Source organism: Schistocerca serialis, chromosome 12, assembly GCF_023864345.2.
Source record: "Schistocerca serialis cubense isolate TAMUIC-IGC-003099 chromosome 12, iqSchSeri2.2, whole genome shotgun sequence".
Taxonomy (NCBI): Eukaryota; Metazoa; Arthropoda; class Insecta; order Orthoptera; family Acrididae; genus Schistocerca; species Schistocerca serialis.
Genome location: NC_064649.1, coordinates 109,155,510 through 109,174,329, shown reverse-complemented (window position 1 = coordinate 109,174,329; position 18,820 = coordinate 109,155,510). Strand labels below are relative to the sequence as shown.

Below are 18,820 nucleotides of genomic sequence, written 5' to 3'. Positions count from 1 at the left end.
CAGGTTTTGACTGACATATGTCAGCCACACTTTTAAGGATTGCCACATTTTTAAGGATTACACATGCTGTAAACTAAAATAAAGATTTATTAGTTTATTGATAAAATGGAAGGTTGCCAGGTCCAGAAGACCCTTGTTATTCATCCACGGGTTAACGCAAACTTTCTAAAAATGATTTGTGTTGTTTAATGAGAATAATGTCCTACTGCACACTTCTCAAGAAATGTTAATAATTCTATGTGAGTTGAAGAACAGTAATATCCTGTCTAAACTATGCTGCTGCTGTAGAGAGATTCAATTTGTGACATGCTAATTGCTTATTTTCCACACTTAATAGCAAACTATCAGTTACTGTACTCCGACTGCAGTTACTGCACAAGACCAACCAAGTTTAGTATGTGCTACCCATTTATCTGTACCAAAATGAAGTACAAGACACACAAACTGGCCATAAACAATTGTGCAGTTAACATCAAAGTGGTAAAGTACTTGAATTTCCAAGTTTTAGTTTGGAATGCATTACTGACAATAGCACACTTTCACTACCAAAATTTCAACCAGTTATTGATAGAGTTGCAGGCTACTGACAGCATCTGTGTAGGTAAATTGGGTAGACTATAACTTGTTACATGGAATGTTTTAGTCTATACTACCACATCCTAAAATATTCTGCTATTCTTTCTGAAGCATCCTGTAAGCATGCATAACCTAATCATGAAAGACTTTGAGAAAAGGAAATATAAGTCAACGGGTGATAGACTACACTCTCAAGTTTTATCACAAATCAAAAATTCATATTACACGAAACATGAAGAAGAAAAAACAGTATGACCTGAGTACTCACCCATCTCTCCAGCTTTCAGCCACACATCCTGCATGACCTCAAATGTCTTCTCATCCATTAAGTCGATTTCTTCATTGCGTATCTCCTCCGCTATCCTGATTACCTCTGAAGGTAAGTCGTGTGGATATTCGAGACCGTCCAAGTCTTCTAGGTCGGAAGGCAACTCTGTAACGCTGCCGGGAGACACCTTCTTGCGGTGGTGGGTCTTCGCCCTCGGAATGTTCATGAGCACGTTCTGCGGCATGTCGGCATTGCTGTGGCACAAAATACTGTGAGAGCAAATTTCTGGCCTCTGTCCTCGACCAACAGTATTTACAAGGCAATCGTGCACGTGCATTTCGCACAGTCTCACAGAGTTAACTGACATGAGAGGCTCTTTTGATTACACTTCCACATGGCAAATTGAAATCTAAATCCTTCATACTCATGTTTCAAACCCTAGAAATCTTAAAACAATACTCCAACACAAGAAGTAAACTTTCAAATGGAGAAGAATGACTTACTGTTTCACATTTCTTGGTAACCACCACTTAAAAATGAAGTAACATTTGCAAAAAAATTTCTTCTTCCTTTTTACAAGGGCAATACCACAAGTAACATCTCTGAAGAGATATTGTTAGTGTGGCTGTTGGTCGCACTGCTGTAACTTGTGGTTTTGCACTCCCAAGCAGGCATACATACACTTTGCTTGTACGGTCTGTCTTGACCAGGCAGCCAGTCAAAATTGACTTCCTGTTTAACACTACAGTCAAGTGCGAAGTTCACAGAGCTATTAATCGCTAGTTGACTGATGCGTATGGACAGTCGTGCTCGGATGTCAAAAGCGTTTGCAAGTGGTGTCATACCGTAAGTCACAACAAGGGAAGGAGCAGTAGGCCGTCAATTTCCAACTAGACAGTCTTAAATATTGAGAAAATTGTGTGTAAAGACTGCAGGATATCTCTGGATGATTTATGTAACATGGTTCCTGATGTTTCGGAAAGCAACATCCACTGGATTTTAATGGAAAAGCTACAGTATTGGATGATGTGCACATAATGGGTACCGCAAATGCTGACAAAACCATGAACAACAATGAGTTGATTCTTCCCATATATTTCTTCAATGTTATGCAGATGAAAAGGACAACTTCTTGGGCTCAATTGTCACGAGTGATTAAACCTGGGCATTCCACTTTACACCTGTGTCAAAACAAGTCCTGCGAGTGGCAGCATTGCTCTTTGGCCAAGTTGTAAAAATTCAAACAAACACAGTATGCAAGTAAAGGGAGGGGTACTGTTGGTCTGCCTGCTGGGACAACAATAAGCACTGATAAATATGGTGCAACACCAAAAAAACTCATAAGGGTAATTCAGAACTGCAGAAGAGGAATGTTTAGCAAGAGTGTAAGCAATCACCATGACAATGCCTATCCACACATGGGCAATCAGGCTGTCTGCCTCCTGCAGAACTTGGGCTGGAATGTCAGCACCCATCCACTACCTAGATGTGGCTCCGAAGGCTGTCACCTGTTCCCTAAGTTGAAGGAACATTCGTCTGGGCAGCAGTTCTGCTTCGACAAGATAAAAGATGAGGCTGAACACTTCCAAAAGCGAACTGGTGTAACATGGGTTTTGTAAAGCTGCTTCAGCGTCTATGAACACACATCAACTGAAATAGCAATCATGAAGAAAAATAAAACATTTTTTGACCATTAAAATGATTTAACTATAACAAAGTAAATAGTTTTTTGTCCACCTAAAAATATTATTCCACATTACACATCTCAACTCCTGCTGTCTTCACTGTAAATATGAAGCAAATCATACACCAAACCTAAGAAAATTTGTGTCTTTTGGTTGGTTGGGGGATTAAACGGACCAGACTGCTACGGTCATTGGTCCCTTTTCCAAATACTAAAAACACCCACAGAGAATAAAAAACGTTCAACAGAATAGATGACAGATGACACAGAACGGGAGAAACTTAGACAAAGACCAGACAAAACGAATTAAAATCACATAGTGTGACGGTGGTTGGCCGACCATTTTTAAAAAAAAAAAGCCAACCACCGAGAGACACATTAAAAACTCAGTTTAAAATCGTAGGCCAAAGGCCAGAATCAACACAAAAAAAAAACAAACACTCAAATTAAATGATAAAAACCCCTGCCCGAATAAAACGCAAAACTAGCCCTGCCATGACAGAGTCATCAGCTAAAAGGGCAGGGAGCGTATCAGGCAGCGCAAATGTCTGCCTGACCACAGCTAAAAGGGGACAGGCCAACAAAATGTGGGCCACTGTCAAAGCCGCCCCGCAACGACAGAGGAGGGTCCTGTGTGTCGGCCGGGTGTGGCCAATGCGGAGCCGACAAAGGACAACTGAATTTCTGCGATTGGCTCGCATGGATGACCATCACACACCCGTGGTCACCTTGACAGGACGGAGTTTGTTTGGCGTGGGCAGATTGCTCCATTCAGTGTCCCAAAGCGAGAGAACTGCGCGGCGTAAGACAGCTCGCAAATCAGTCTCTGGGTGGCCAATGTCCAGAGTTGGTTCACTGGTGGCCTGTCTGGCCAGGCGGTCCACATGTTCATTGCCGCGTATCCCAGTGTGGCCTGGGGTCCACACAAAGACCACAGAGCGGTCGCAACGGGCAAGGGCACGGAGGGACTCCTGGACAGCCATCACCAGACGAGAGCGAGGGAAACACTGGTCGATAGCTCGTAAACTGCTCAGGGAGTCGCTACAGATAACGAAGGACTCACCTCAGCAGGAGCGGATATACTCTAGGGCACAAAAGATGGCGATCAGCTCAGCATTGAAAACGCTGCAGCCAGCCGGCAGGAATCTTTGTTCGTAATGGTCCCCTAGAGTTAGAGCATAACCGACCCGACCAGCAACCATAGAACCGTCAGTGTATACAACAACAGAGCCCTGATACGTGGCTAGGATGGAATAAAAGTGGCAGCGGAAGGCCTCTGGAGGGACTGTCCTTTGGGCCCTGTGCCAATTCGAGCCGAAGGCAAGAGCGAGGAACACACCATGGGGGTGTTCGCAAAGGGGGCCGGAAAGGAGGTGGAACAGGGAAAACTCCAAGCCCGGAGAGAAGCTCTTTGACGCGGGCCCCAATCGTACAACCTGGCTGGGGCCAACGTTCTGGCAGATGGACGACCGATTGCGGGAACAGAAAACGATAATTTGGATGCCCGGGCAAGCTAAAAACACGGGCAGCATAAGCGGCCAGTAAACGTTGGCGCCGCAACTGCAGTGGAGGGACACCTGCCTCCACAAGTAAGCTGTTCACAGGGCTGGTCCGGAAAGCACCAGTTACAAGGCGTATCCCGCTGTGAAGGATTGGGTCCAGCACCCGCAACGCCGAAGGGGATGCTGGATCATAAGCCAGGCTCCCATAATCCAGACGAGACTGGATTAACACCTGGTAGAGCCGTAAGAGAGTAGATCGGTCGGTACCCCAGCCGGTGTGGCTCATGCATCGCAGAGCATTTAAATGCCGCCAACACATCTAAGAAAACTTGTGTCTTTTCTACATGTCCATTCACTGCTGCAGAAATCTTGGGTAAGCAGTGATCTAGCCTCATATGTATTAAAATCCACCTTGGACTTTCATCAAAGCTCTGTTTCTTGTTAACAAACATTACTTTAGCAAGGCCTGAATGAAATATAACTGGGTTACAAGATTCTGTATGAGTTTATAATAATGCATGTGAAGTTTAAAAATATTAATACAACAAATAGACATTATAAATTTAATTTACTTCTATTTTTGTAAAAAATAAAAATAAATAAATATCTTTGTACACAAACAACTAACCAACTGAAACAGAACTACAACCACACAAGCCATGAAAAGTTATTTCTCATGCAGCTGCTGGAAATACAGGGTGTAACAGTGCAGATACTTCTACCGGTGACCAAGGATGGTGTAATGGACAACATTACATCAGTATAGGCATGAGCAAGACACTAATACTTATTTTCCTCTGGGCAGTAGGTCAGGTGTTGACGTTTGGACATGTTGACACAAAACAATAAGTCTATACTGACTAGCGTAGTCCACTTATTCGTGCAGTTACAGCCTCATAGGAAACCTCAGGTAATAAAAAGTTTGTGACGTGTTTGGGGGAAGACTGTTCAACAGAGGAGGGGGGGTGGGAGGAGCGGCAGTAGGCAATGCGTTGCTGGGATGGGTCTGGCAAGAATTTGATTACCGTATTGACGTCTGCCAGGTCACTCATGGTTCGCATATCAAATGTCTGTAAAAACTTTCAGAGTTTCTCTTCAAAATGCAATATGTATGACATCTTTAGTTCTTGTGCAATAAATACCTGAAAGTATTCCCCGACTTTATATACACCCTGTATTTCTAGTACTAATGACATTTAAAAGAATGCTTGCAATATATAACAGAGACTGATAAAGTTAACTGAAATATGAAAGTAAGGGAAATGAAACAAGCATCCAAAAGATCTTTGAAAAATGAAGTCTCACTATGAAAGGACAGTATTTCTGATATCTCTGAAGGGAACAAGTGCAAAAGAGAAGTGTAATGGGACCAGTAGGGTTAAGTATTGCACATTCAGGACAAAAATTTCAGAAACAAAAAGCAGAGAGATGAATTCAGTAAATATTCAAACATGACTTCAGTTAACAGTCCTGAGAAGGGAATTTTCATATGGAAGAAGGAAGTGTTTGAGAAAAGGCAAAAGTGTATTGAGAAATCCTAAGAATAGTTACAACCTGTAATATACTTTTTGTTGACAAAATGTTAGAAAAGCCTTTACCTCACACTATTTGTTATATACGAGAATGTAGGATTTCTCGGCAAATTTAACTGATAAAATTTTGTCGGGTCATCAGTAGAGTCGTGGCAATGCGGTGTCCCAATGTTTCGACAAGTTTCCTACTAGTCACCAAAGCACAAGGTGACACGACAGTTTTGAACAGTATAATACTGAGCACATAGTGACAGGAGTAGTTTTCCTTCACACAAGACAGCATTTCAGTAACAGTGGAGCAGTGGGACTTGCAACATCAGTTGTTTATCTGTGACAGTTTCATCAAAAGTGGCGAGTCTGATACAGTTACGCAGCAAATATTTTGTGCGCAATTAAATCCTGGCTGACATTGAGTTGTTCTGAGTTGACTCAATCCTCAGATGGGTGAACACATCAGATCAGCTGGGAACATGACAGACAAGAAGCATACAGGCCTGAGACCCAATGTAATGACACTAGAAAATGTTGCAAGGGTAAGGGAAGCGATAGTTAGAAGCCCAGAATGGTCAGCTAGAGTCACTAGTGAGCTAAAAATCAACTGTGATCAGTTAGACGAATTATGCGTACATCAAACTTCCGTCTGTACAAACTTCTTATTGTTAAACAACTTAAGCCAACTCTGATTTTGCTGTATGTGAAGATTTCACATGCAGTACGCAAGTTATTGAGTGATAACGTGATTTTACTGATGAGCAATGAAGCTCATTTTCATTTAAACAGGACTGTCAATAAACAAAACCTACATTACTGGGCTCCTGGGCAACCACACCTTACTCATCAGCATCCTTTACACTCTGAAAAAGTCAGTCATGTGTGGTCTTGGCAGTATTGGCATTATTGACATTATTGGACAGCAGTTTTTGAACAAAATGGGACCACAGTCACTCGAGACAGTCATATGCTTGAAACATTCTTGAGACCAGAATTGAGAAGACAAAGAATACCTTTAAAAGATGTTCGGTTCCAGCATAATGGAACTATATCACACACCACAAAGCCATTTTTCCTGGACATATCGATCACCTCTTGGTTTGACAATGTCCCTTGGTCTCCCAGGTCTTCAGACTTATTAATGTGCGACTTTTTGTTGTTGTTGTTGTGTGGTGGTGGTGGTGGTGGTGGTGGTATGGGTACCTCAAGAGTCAGGAAATTTGGACCAGCTGAAATAAGTTATCATTCAACAAACTGCTGCCACCCCTGCAAAGACATTGGGTTTGGAGAAGAGACTTCAGCTGTGCATTCGAAATGATAAGGCGTCAACTCGACAACATTATTTTTCACAAGTTTAAGTCTGGCCCGCAACAAATGGCAAACAATGAGCTTTGATTTGTCAATAAACACACATGAAGTTTAAAAATTTTTTTACTTGAAACCCATACATCTCCCGTATGTCAACCTAAGTACGAATGTCGGTAATGTACAAGGAATGAATACTTAACTTTTGCTGGATACCTACTGCTGTTCTGAACTGTAAAAATATTTCTGGCAGCACCCACTGAAGACTTTAATGCCCTTACATTAATTTAGGTTGCTTACTCATTGTAACAGCATTCAATTAACTGTGCTGACTTAAATACCAGTGCCTCACGCATTTTTTCTCAAGACTTTCATAATAAAAATCTGTAGTAAACATTTATAAAGTGAGTTATGTGGAAGTCTGAAGCTGATGGAGGAGAGAGGGGGGTGGAGGCAGTGGACCTGTTCCCCTCAGATACACAATGAAGATGCACCACTGCTAACACATTGGATGAGTGTTTGACAGTACGGTACAGGTTCTGTCAGAAATTATTCCCCACAATGAAACTAATGTCACAATCAAATTTCTTCATTACAAATTACCATTCTACAGAACAAAATGTTGTACTGCAAATAAACTTGAGATCTCAATACATTACTGGTTTGTTAATACACTGATTGCCACAGCAAAGTTATAAGGAAAATATGCTGATGTTGACCAAGAACCACTACACCACAAAAGGCAAAGTTAGTCATGCAGTAATCAAACACTGAATTACATCATTATGAAAACCACACTAATCACATTATGTATGCATGTACGTATGTATGCCTTGCACATTATATTAACATCAGCCACGAAGTAGTAATTGCATGTAAAGGAAACCAACACCATAGCCCTAAATATTACACCATCAGGTTTCACTTTTCAAAGCTTCTGTAAAAGCAGTCTATTATCCAACACCTCTCAGTAAGTTAAAAATGAATAATAGAGTGGCAGTTAGATTAACATTTCAGAAGTCTATCGCATTGCAGACTGACAGGACTGACTCAGGGAAAAAAACCAGGAACTTTAAGGTAAAATGACACACACACTGCGAAAGTTTTAATGATAACGGCTTCACACTTACTAAAAGCTAGCAATACTATAACACAAAACACAGCAGATTCAAAAACATTGAAAAAAAGAACAAAAGATCATACAAAAAAATCCATCATTCAGCCTAAACAGCAGCCATGAGATCAAACAGTTTGCAGACATTCACAATGACATTAGAAAACGTAGATTAAAATTTTATGGTTATGTGAATTGGATGAAACTTGAGAGACTTGCAACCCAAACAGTTGCAATATTATGGAAATATAAGTAAATAAAAACAGAGCTCATGAAGTGGATTGGGGAAATAAATAATAAACTAGCAGGCAAAGTTTTGGGTCTAATGTTCAATGATGAAAGTTGACTGGGACAATATACCGTACGAAAAAAACTTCAGTAAACCGAGCTGAAACGAGGAAATGTGTTAAAGCAAATAAAGAAGAGAAATGTGGTGACAGAGGTAGGCTTTTTATGTATTACCACCCATAAGGAATTCAGAGTTCCACATATTGGTGTCTTCCCTTCATCTTTGTGTCCTATGATCGACCCTTTTTATTTTATTTCCATCAACCCATCCATCCTCCCCTCGCCCCACGCCACCCACCAAATGCTGATAAAAGGATGGAACTGTTCCCAATGAAAACTAAAATAGTTTCATGTACTTTTATACATGCTCTGGTGGGCAGTTTGTGGGTTTAAATCACCTCAGTGTATGACCATGCAGTGCATTTGACCTGCAGTCATCGCAAGGTGGCGCTGGCAGCAGTCCACATACGCAGAGGTGTGTTGGTGCATGTCAAGAGTACGGTGCAGTGAGTAAGTGTGCAGAGTTTTCTGACGTTCTAATGGTGACTGTGTGTTGAAAATGATGATGTTATGAAGGGTACAATACTAGGGTGACTGGAGGCTCGTCAAACACCGCAGGTCATAGCACGGGTCCTCCGTGTGCCACAAAGTGTGATCTCACGATTGTGGCAACGATTCTAGCAGACATGAAATGTGTCCAGGCGCTACAGTACGCGACATCCACTGTGTACAACACCACAAGAAGACTGATATCTCACCATCAGTGCCTGCAGGTGACCACGGAGTACTGCAAGTAGCCTTGTTCAGAACCTTACCGCAGCCACTGGAACAGTTCTCCAGGCACACAGTCTACAGACGACTGAACAGACACGGTTTATTTGCCCGGAGGCCTGCAAGGTCCATTCCACTGACACCTGGTCACAGGAGAACCCTTAAAGCCTGGTGTCAAGAATACAGTACATGGTCATTGTAACAGTGGTCCCAGGTTATGTTCACGGACGAGACCAATATAGTCTGACCAGTGATTCTCGCCGGGTTTTCATCTGGTGTGAACCAGGGACCAGACACCAACCCCTTAATGTCCTTGAAAGGGACCTGTATGGAGGTCATGGTTTGATGGTGTGGGGTGGGATAATTATTGGTGCACCTACACTCCTGCATGTCTTTGACAGAGGAACTGTAACAGGTCAGGTGTATCGGGACGTCATTTTGCACCAGTATGTCCGTGTTTTCAGGGATGCAGTCGGCCCCACCTTCCTCCTGATGGATGGTAACACACGGCCCCACCGAGCTGCCATCGTAGAGGAGTACCTTGATACAGAATGTATCAGGTGAATGGAGTGGCCTGCCTGTTCTTCAGACATAAACCCCATTGAGCTCGTCTGGGATGCTCTAAGTCAACATATTGCTGCACATCTTCAAACTCCTACGACACTTCAGGAGCTCCGACAGGCACTGGTGCAAGAATGGGAGGCTATATGCCAGCAGCTACTCGACCGCCTGATCCAGAGTATGCCAACCCGCTGTGGGGCCTGTGTGTGTGTGCACATAGTGATCATATCCAATATTGGTGTCGGGGTACATGCGCACGAAAAAGTGGCATTTTGTAGCACACGTGTTTCAGGACGGTTGTCTCAACTTATCACCAATATTGTGGACTTACAGATCTGTTTCGTGTGTGTGTTCCCTATGTGCCTATGCTATTAGTGCGAGTTTTGTGTAGTGCCATGTTGTGTGGCACCACCTTCTGCAATTCTACAATTATCCTTAATTTATGAGCACGAGTGTATCTGTCTACTAGCAGTATTAGTACTGTCATCTCCTGAAGGTTACACTGGCCAGCAATTGTCTCATAATTGTGTCATTTTTGCAATAAACATTGCGACTCAAGAAAAATTGTACCAATCCCTCTGTTGTAACTACACTTTCCAGATGACGAAGTACGAAGTCTGGAAACATGTCTATCATGTTAAGAAACTATAATGTGACTAGTTATAATGTTAACGTGCTCCTACATTTTCATATTACACAATCTCTAGAGGCCCCAACTCAAAATAACTTAAATCTAATCTTTATCAATGACACATATTAACCAAATTCAGCCTAAGACTTTGTATAATTTTGGATGCCCACTAATGGAAATGATGAGTCACCAAATGTGGAAATTAGATTCTATACAAATTTCCAAAGGCTGTGTGTTAAAGGCAAATGTGGGAGTGCTCAAAATGAACCAAACAAAGTAAACAAAAGAAGTGTTACTGAACAGTGCTACAAATACAATTACGCATCCACACGTGCAAAGACAGAATATGCATAGACATCAAAACTGATCAAACGAAATGATTAATGCAAACGATTTCACCCGACTCTTTTGTAACTATGTAAGAGACTTTCCTAAAAGCAGTTACTACTCGTGAGACAAGCAAGCGTGCACGCAAGACATAATTCACAAGCGAAGCAAACCACCGTACTCACTTTTTGTTTGCAAGAACTTCACGCTGCGTGGGTGGAGGTGCAGCGTAGTTTCGCGAGGGATCCTCGGGGTGGGGACCCACGTCTTTCCCCTGCAGCCAAAGGAGGTAGCGGTCTGGCTGGAGACGCTTCACAAATGTGTCCATACTGATTTTCACCATGTCCTCCCTTAAAGGTAAAATCTGAATTACAATATGTACACACACACACACACACACACACACACACACACACACACACACACACAGACACAGACAGACAGACAGAGAGACCAACACCAGACATTGTGGGACATTTGGCAATGTAACTCATACACAAATTTACATTCTTATTGCTAAGCTAAATTTTCCGTTTCCACTTTCATTTCAACAAGTTAATATACAAGTCTCAAGATTTTCATGGCTGTTGTCACTGAAGGTAAAATCATCTACGATGTTGGCTGCACCATGTTCAATTTGTTCTACACTGTCGAAGTTTCGGCCCTTCTGCTGGTGTCGTCTTCAGGATCTTCTGGTGTTTACAGTTAGCTGAACACTGTCAGATTTCGCCCTTCATTGAAATCACATGTTGCAATTGTGTTCCTTCACACATTCTTTTACGGTGCTTTCCATTTCAATAATATACGAGGGTCACCCAGAAAGTAATGCACTACATCTTTTTCTTACAATTATTTACCGAACACGAGAAAGAATGATGTTTCTTCTGAACTTCCTATTTTTCCAGATAATATTTCTGTTCTACGGCCTGCCTCCAGCGAGACATAAAGGCATATATGCCCCATCAATACCATTCCTTGTTCTGGTCACAAAGCCATTTCTTCTCAAAATGTCTTCCACATTGTTTAATGGCCCAAACAAGTGAAAGTTTGTGGGAGCTATGTCTGGCCTGTAGGGTGGACAGGGTACCACTGTCCAGCACTGTTTAGTGATGTGTTCCGTATTTCTGAAACTTGGGTGAGGCCGAGCATTATCACCTAGCATCAAAGAATTGGTGGGTCATTATGGCGTCACAATCAGTGGAAGCACTTCTCTAGTTTGGTTAATGTGTTCACACATGCTTCAGAATTAATGGTGCTGCCTCCCTTTTGGCATCACAAACGAGCACATTAGTGAGCTGCATCTTTTCAGATCTGACAGCTGCTGATGGTCTCCCTGAATGCTGCAAATATCTGAGCTATGCCAAACTGCATTCTCATTATGGCCTCACCCTCTTTGCCCAATGACTAACCATATGTGTATGTACTGCAGATGCTCTGTAAAATGCACACAACAGGTTGTGAATGTTCCCAACAGTTTCTTTCTCCGCAGTGAGAAATTCAATGACGATGACACTGCTTGTAACATATGTCATTTACGTATGCCATTTTGAAACAATGCTGCAATTACGCTATCTGTCTGGAGGAAACAGAAAATTTTAGTGCAAACTCCAGAAACTTTAAGTAATGCAAACCTGAAGTTTCACATTTGTAACATTGTCGTTGGCTGAGAAAAGAAATGTAGGGTATTACTTTCTGCATGACACTCTTGCACACCGCCACAGCCACTGATCACTTTATGGATGCTTGCAGTTTTAAGATAATCGGGTGTATCCATTTTGCAGCACAAAAAGTGTTCTGATCTGACTGAGAAATGTGGTCTGTGTACCATGTGTCTGCAGAATTCTTCTGATGCGGTCAGGAACTCTGGAAATGAAAAGTAAAATAACAGCTTTCTATCCAATAGTGGTGGGCCAATAGTAGCAGGAATAATTTTATGCCATTCTTCAGCGTCAGCACCTATACAGGTGAATGCAACACTGGTCCTTGATATTGCTCATCTGACTGAACACCAGTAGATCATAGCAGAGGAGCCAAATGTCTGTCATTTAGAAGAAATTTAATGTGATTTGGCCTAATACCATAGAAGACTTTTACCTCGAATAACTAGTTATCATCTTCAGGTTTCAAATCACAAAGCACACACTGCCAGCTATACACTGTGTAGTGTACACGTACACCATCCAGTCACCAGTTACTATAGCTGTCATAATGTGGTGGCCCACCTTTTGGACATAGTACCCAGAGTTTACTTGCTGTGTTGTCAATAAGGTTTTTTACTCCAGCAAATTCCCGAAAATAATTAATTGCCGAACAACAGCATCTCTTATTAATAACACAGTAAGTAATCAATATTTTCAGATTTGCGTGGGTGAAAATAGAAGCTCAATAAGGAAACTAAATAATGGCCCACCACTGGGCTCAGTTTTCAAAAATTTCTCCTGTTCAGCTTTTATATTTATGACCTTCCAAAAGCATCTTCAACCAAATTCTGTTGTTCAAATGATATTGCTCTAGCTTCTTGTTGGTTGGTCAGAGGGTACACTAACAGAGGACTTGGTGGCCCTTAATTCATGTTTCGCAGAGTATAATGCTTTGGCGTGGTGTAATAGCCATCATACCAGCCTCGTCGACGCACAGCTCAACAGCATAATACATACAATTACTGGTAAAATCAGACCAACTCCTATTTGCTGGCTTCCCCTGCTAAGCAATATCTACTAACCACAGATTCATAAACTAAGACCCTGTTTAGAGATTACCGCAATATACAAGAGAATAAGGACCTACTCATTCATCGTAACATACCCGTCTTAACGAAGAAATGGGCTTCGTTCAAGATACCCGTCACTACTATACTCTGAACAGCTAGCTATAAGTAACACAAAAGTAAAAGATCTTTTGAACAAGAAGTGTCAACACATCATAAATGACCAAGAAATAAAAGGTTCGAGAAATGTAACTGTTATACTGTGGGTGTCTAACTCAACGGGGAAACTGTGGGTCAAATTAAAGAGAGTCCGCATTGTGTATGGCCGGTGCTCTGATTCACTGTATAAATAGGGTATTGTGGAGTCTGCAAGTTGTGACTGTGGCGCACAAACAATCTATCGGACATGAGAGAGAGGAGCGTGTCCGACAATGCAATACTGTATTTACTTGAATATAAGCCGCACTTTTTTTCCGGTTTTTGTAATCCAGAAAACCGCCTGCGGCTTAGAATCGAGTGCAGAGTAAACAGAAGTTCTGAAAAATGTTGCTAGGTGACGCCACAACTAACTTCTGCCGTCAAATATATGTAGCACTACACAGGCATGCTTTGCAGGCACAAAGATAAATACTGGCGCCAAAACCTCTGCGTCAGTAAATAAATTAAAAGAAAAGGTAGTAGAATGTAAACATTATGCCATGTATTCTTTCATGTTTGCTGCTATCTCATTTAAATCCTATCTGCATAATAAACTACAAAACTAGAGTGAGACAACAGCAAACGCGCTAGAATATACATATCATATGTTTATATTCGTATTATTCTTATGCTGAATAGTGATAATACAGTCAGAAATGAAGCACGGCAACTGACTAGATTTTTAAATCTAAGATGACTAATTTCTGTGCAGAATGTAATGTACTAATAAGGTGTCTGCAAAGATTTTCAAACGGAGAAACATTTTCGCTAAACTCTCATTCAGAACATCATCTATCATATGCAGTATATTGTATGGTTCTTGTTGATCATTATCAAAGAAAGCAGCAATGTAAGTAACAACTAAAAGCAGTCTTTTGCCATTGTTTCGCTTATGACACAATTCCTCTCTTTTTTTATTGTAAGTGGCGGTAGCGCACACAAAAAAAAAAGCAAGCCATGTCGCGAGCGGCGACAGGTCGTAAACACTCATTAGCACAATGCAACAAACAATGCACGACACAGTACAATAATGCATTTTCAGCTTAGAGTGACGTAAACACCTATAACAAAATGAACGGCACTTATCAGATCAAAGCAAAATAAGCAACCGATTCAAACCAGACGAAGCACGTGAAAAAGGAAGGGTACCCGTATAAATACGGACGGAGTGCCCGACACATAGCAATGGCTACTTGGTAAAGCTTAAATGTTAAGCTTACGACTCGGACCAAACTACTGTAGCTGTATCTTCATCCATTCGACCCAATTGTGTCCCATGTTACAATGGACCAACTTTGTTTGGATTTGGAGGTGCGATCTAAAACTTCTCTCTCCCCCCCTCGAATTTCGAGTCTCAAATTTCAGGTGCGGCTTAGATTCGGGAAAATTCTTTTTCCTTGCTTTCGGGTATCATTTTTCAGGTGCAGCTTAGATTCGAGTAAATACGGTAATCACATGTGGAATGATTTTATGAATGCCAATGTCACAGGGGTGGGATGGATTACAAACCTATATATTAATATTCAGTCTATTTACTTTTGTTTTATGCAGTGACATCCACTGCATATTATAAATGTACTAAATGTGCATGCCATACGAATAATAATAATCTGCTGCTGCCTTGCAGAACTGTTGCACTTGGCATTAAATGAAAGGCTCCACAGTACTGAATCTACATACCTGCAATGACACTGAGATGCCCTCTTTCCATATTCCACCCAACGGGGAGTGGCAAAATTTGTTGACTCTGCACAGTTAAAACCATGGTTGAAACCTGCATGGTATCCGTATGGAAATGTTATCATGATTTCACCTGCTTCCTGAGTAATCTGTAATCAAGCAATCACAATTCACAAATAAGAATAAACTGATGTATATTTCTTTTTTCAATAAGACAACCACGCAACATTTAACCCACACAAAAAATTTGACAAACATCTTAACAGAGAAAAATCTTTCACTTTTAAAAAACAAACAAAATTTGAAGGCTTTCAGTCGGATGTCACAGCTGCGGTAAACCTTTCGAGATGTGAGGTCGTGGTCCAAGAAAATCTTCTGTTCCTGACATTTCATCCAGGACTGCGCTGGACATCCTCACAGGATCTCCTCCGCTGAGTCTTGCCGACTGACCGGTCAGATGCCCAAGAGTGACAAATTCTGTAGGAAAGGGGGCGTGGTCAAAGTAACGTGATGAGCAGAGATAATCCTCGTCAGAGTAATGGATCAGATCGATAAGATTTTACAGAAACATGATATCTGACCGGTCTTTAGACCAACAAAGAAAATCAGTCAAGTACTCCAATCTGTGAAGGATAAACATCCTCCTCTGTTGACATGCGGTGTATACAAAATTCCATGTATGTGTGGTAAATACATGGCTAAAAGAGCACAAAAGTCTTTGCCGACTAGGAGAAATAGAGAAATCAACTGTATCAGAGCATGCTCTTCAGTCAGGACACCACAAAAAGAAGTTTTCTGAAACAGAAATTTTATCTACAACGTCAAATTATCATCCACGACTATGTACAGAAGCCATTGCAATTTATAAGCATTAGGATAATTTTAATAGGAAAGAGGAGCCAATGAAACTTAGAGAGACGTGGACAGTAGCTCTGCAGAATCACTAGACAGTTTTATCTTCGACAAGGCGACAATTGATAGTTAAGTTTTATTTCTGACAAGGATTATCTTTGCTCCCATCACGTGTTACTTTGACACAACCACTTTCACACAGTATTTATGTCACACTCGGATGTCCAACCGATTAGTCGGCAAGACTCGGCGGAGGAGTGCTTCTGAGGATGTCCAGCGCAGTCCGGGACGAAACGTCAGGAACAGAAGAGTTTCTTGGACCATGACCTCACATCCTGAAAGGTTTACTAGCAGCATACTAAATTTCATTTTTGAAACTGTAGAGGCTGTAACAAGTGTTTTCCCGTTTGCATTATTACAGCAACAGGAACAGAGCATCTCCTTCGAAAAAATAGAAATTTGAGGAAAGTGAACAGACAATTGACAGGTAAGCACCACTGTACAAGTAAAGATGCTTTGCACATATTTCTGCTAACTCAGCGGCATGAATTTCTGTTTCCCAGATCACTTTGAAGGAAGTTTCATTGGAATTTGCGAACTCAACACAACCTAAATCTGCACCAACAACACTAATAAATGTGAGAGAAATGGGAAACTCAAATTCTATTGTTACAAGAAATATACCAACGACGTAAACACCACTTTGAGACAGGAAATTACAAAATCTATAAAGGACTGCCAACCATGCCCACTTACAATGCTGCACTAAAGTACATGAAGTAATCAGTATGAATAATCTGATAACACCGACATGGGAAAAACATCAGAAAAAGCATATGACATTGGAAGCACTTTTAGAAGTAACATACTTTTAGAAGTAACATACTACTAGTCACCAAAAGGAAATATTGCTGGGCAACTTCAAAGAATGTATTAGCAAAGCAATAAATATAGAAAGTTGGGGTTATACCCAGAACAAATACAGAAAGGTAGTAAGAGTCAAAAACCAGCCTGTGAGCACCAAACGACAGTGACACAGGGTGTTCACAAAACATGTACACACGAAATATCTGTCTTATTAATTTAAATGAATCCACTGATAATTGTGAAATTATCCTCAAAAACATGTAGTGGAATGAAGAAATGTGACTGATTACAGTTATTTGAAATTCATAATAGTCTACCTGCCTAATCTGAAACACAGGCATTTACACTTATACCCAGTTTAGGATTACTGATGATTGGTTTGTGGGGCGCTCAACTGCGCAGTCATCAGTGACCATACAAAGTCCCAATTTTTACAGAGTCAAATTTTTTTTTACACTGTCCAGTCTAGCCAGTCACAAATGATGATGAAATGATGAGGACAACACAAACACCCAGTTCCCAGGCAGAGAAAATCCCCATCCTTGCCGGGAATTGAACCCGGGACCCGGTGATGCAGAGGCAGCAACGCTAGCCACTGGACCATGAGCTGCGAACTAAGTTTAGGAGTAAGCAACAAAGGTTTTTTCCTCCAAAACTGTCATTGACATTTATCAGAACAAGAGGGAAAATGGCGGGGAAAGGGGACAGGACAAGTAATCCCCAACTAACATTGTTGAGCAGAATTTCAGATTGATCTTGAGATAATAAGAGTACTGAATCACAAAGAAATCATAAATGTCGCAGAGAAAAATGAGAGTTACAGGTTAAAACAAGCATCTGTTTACAGTAGAAGTAATACACTGGCATAACAAATATAAAGTGTAAATAAGTTTAAGATGAAATAGCTTCTTCCGAATTATTAGAATATGACTCTAAAGACTTCACAAAAACTCCACACACCACACGTCTCAAACATTATAAATGCACCAAAAAAGAGAAAGATGCTGGAAAGAATGAAAACCAAGTAATAGCTCAATGATTTTTCATCCACTTGCCTTTCAGAAAGATCAAATTTGGAAATGGCATCACTCATACTGACAGAAGTTAAAATAAACACAAAGGTGCCACAAAACAACTGAGTAATTGGTGAAATATGGAAATAGATAAAACTAGAGAAAATTCTTCAGGAATAGTGAAAAACATCTGATATTCTGATAAAGCCACCACAAGAAAGAAGTCTGCAGTAATCACCACAGAAAGGATATCTACATTAGTTTACCTACTTGAAGCAAAAGAGAGGAAAACCAGATACACCTACATAGAAATCTCCCTATTCTCTGCCGGCTACAAGATGCTCTTATAGGCCCAACTCCATAATATAAAAGTACAAAATGACAATCCAATTAGACAACAATTAATCCTAAATCTCTAAAACATCCTTCAACACACCATATGATAGACAAAAATGTACAATATTCAAAATGAATGTAAAAGTAACCAGATGAAACCTGACAAATAGAACTTCATAAGTCAGACTCCTGACAACTTTCTGACCCACTCGAATTTAAGGATGAGGCCAAAGGGGCAACTTGTCACATTACTGGCCAACTCAGTTTTCAAAGTTATCAAGAAATTGCAGAATAAAATTATAGATATAACTTTCAGCAGATGCCTACCAAACAATATTCACTCACTGTTTCTAATGTTTGCTGCTGATCTAGCAAACCTCTCCAATAATAAACTATAACCCCCTATGTATTGCTCACAGAGAGAGAGCATGAGGATAAGATTAGAATAGTTACCTTTTTTTGTTTGGTTTTAGAGCTGAGCGAATCTGAGCATACAATATACTGTATCCGCTGATGGTGAGATATGTATTGGACAGCCTGAAGAACAGCGTAAAGCTCCACAGTAAAAACCAAACGCTGGTCGGGGAGCCGAAATCGATTAGGGGTGTCGCCGACAA

General features: G+C 41.0%; 1 protein-coding gene across 7 annotated transcripts in view; it reads right to left on the bottom strand.

Moving 5' to 3' along the window:
* Positions 1–18,820, bottom strand: part of LOC126428302 (lysine-specific demethylase 4C-like) — a 383,324-nt gene that overhangs the window by 331,097 nt on the left and 33,407 nt on the right. For 6 of the 7 annotated variants that reach the window (XM_050090225.1, XM_050090224.1, XM_050090228.1 and 3 more), the window contains exons 7-9: positions 15,136–15,284; positions 10,736–10,900; positions 845–1,113 (exon numbers count right to left, since the gene is read on the bottom strand). In XM_050090225.1, the coding sequence (XP_049946182.1) occupies positions 845–1,113; positions 10,736–10,900; positions 15,136–15,284 (583 nt within the window). The remainder of the gene's footprint in view (positions 1–844; positions 1,114–10,735; positions 10,901–15,135; positions 15,285–18,820) is intronic. The other variant, XM_050090226.1, reaches the window with a different exon arrangement.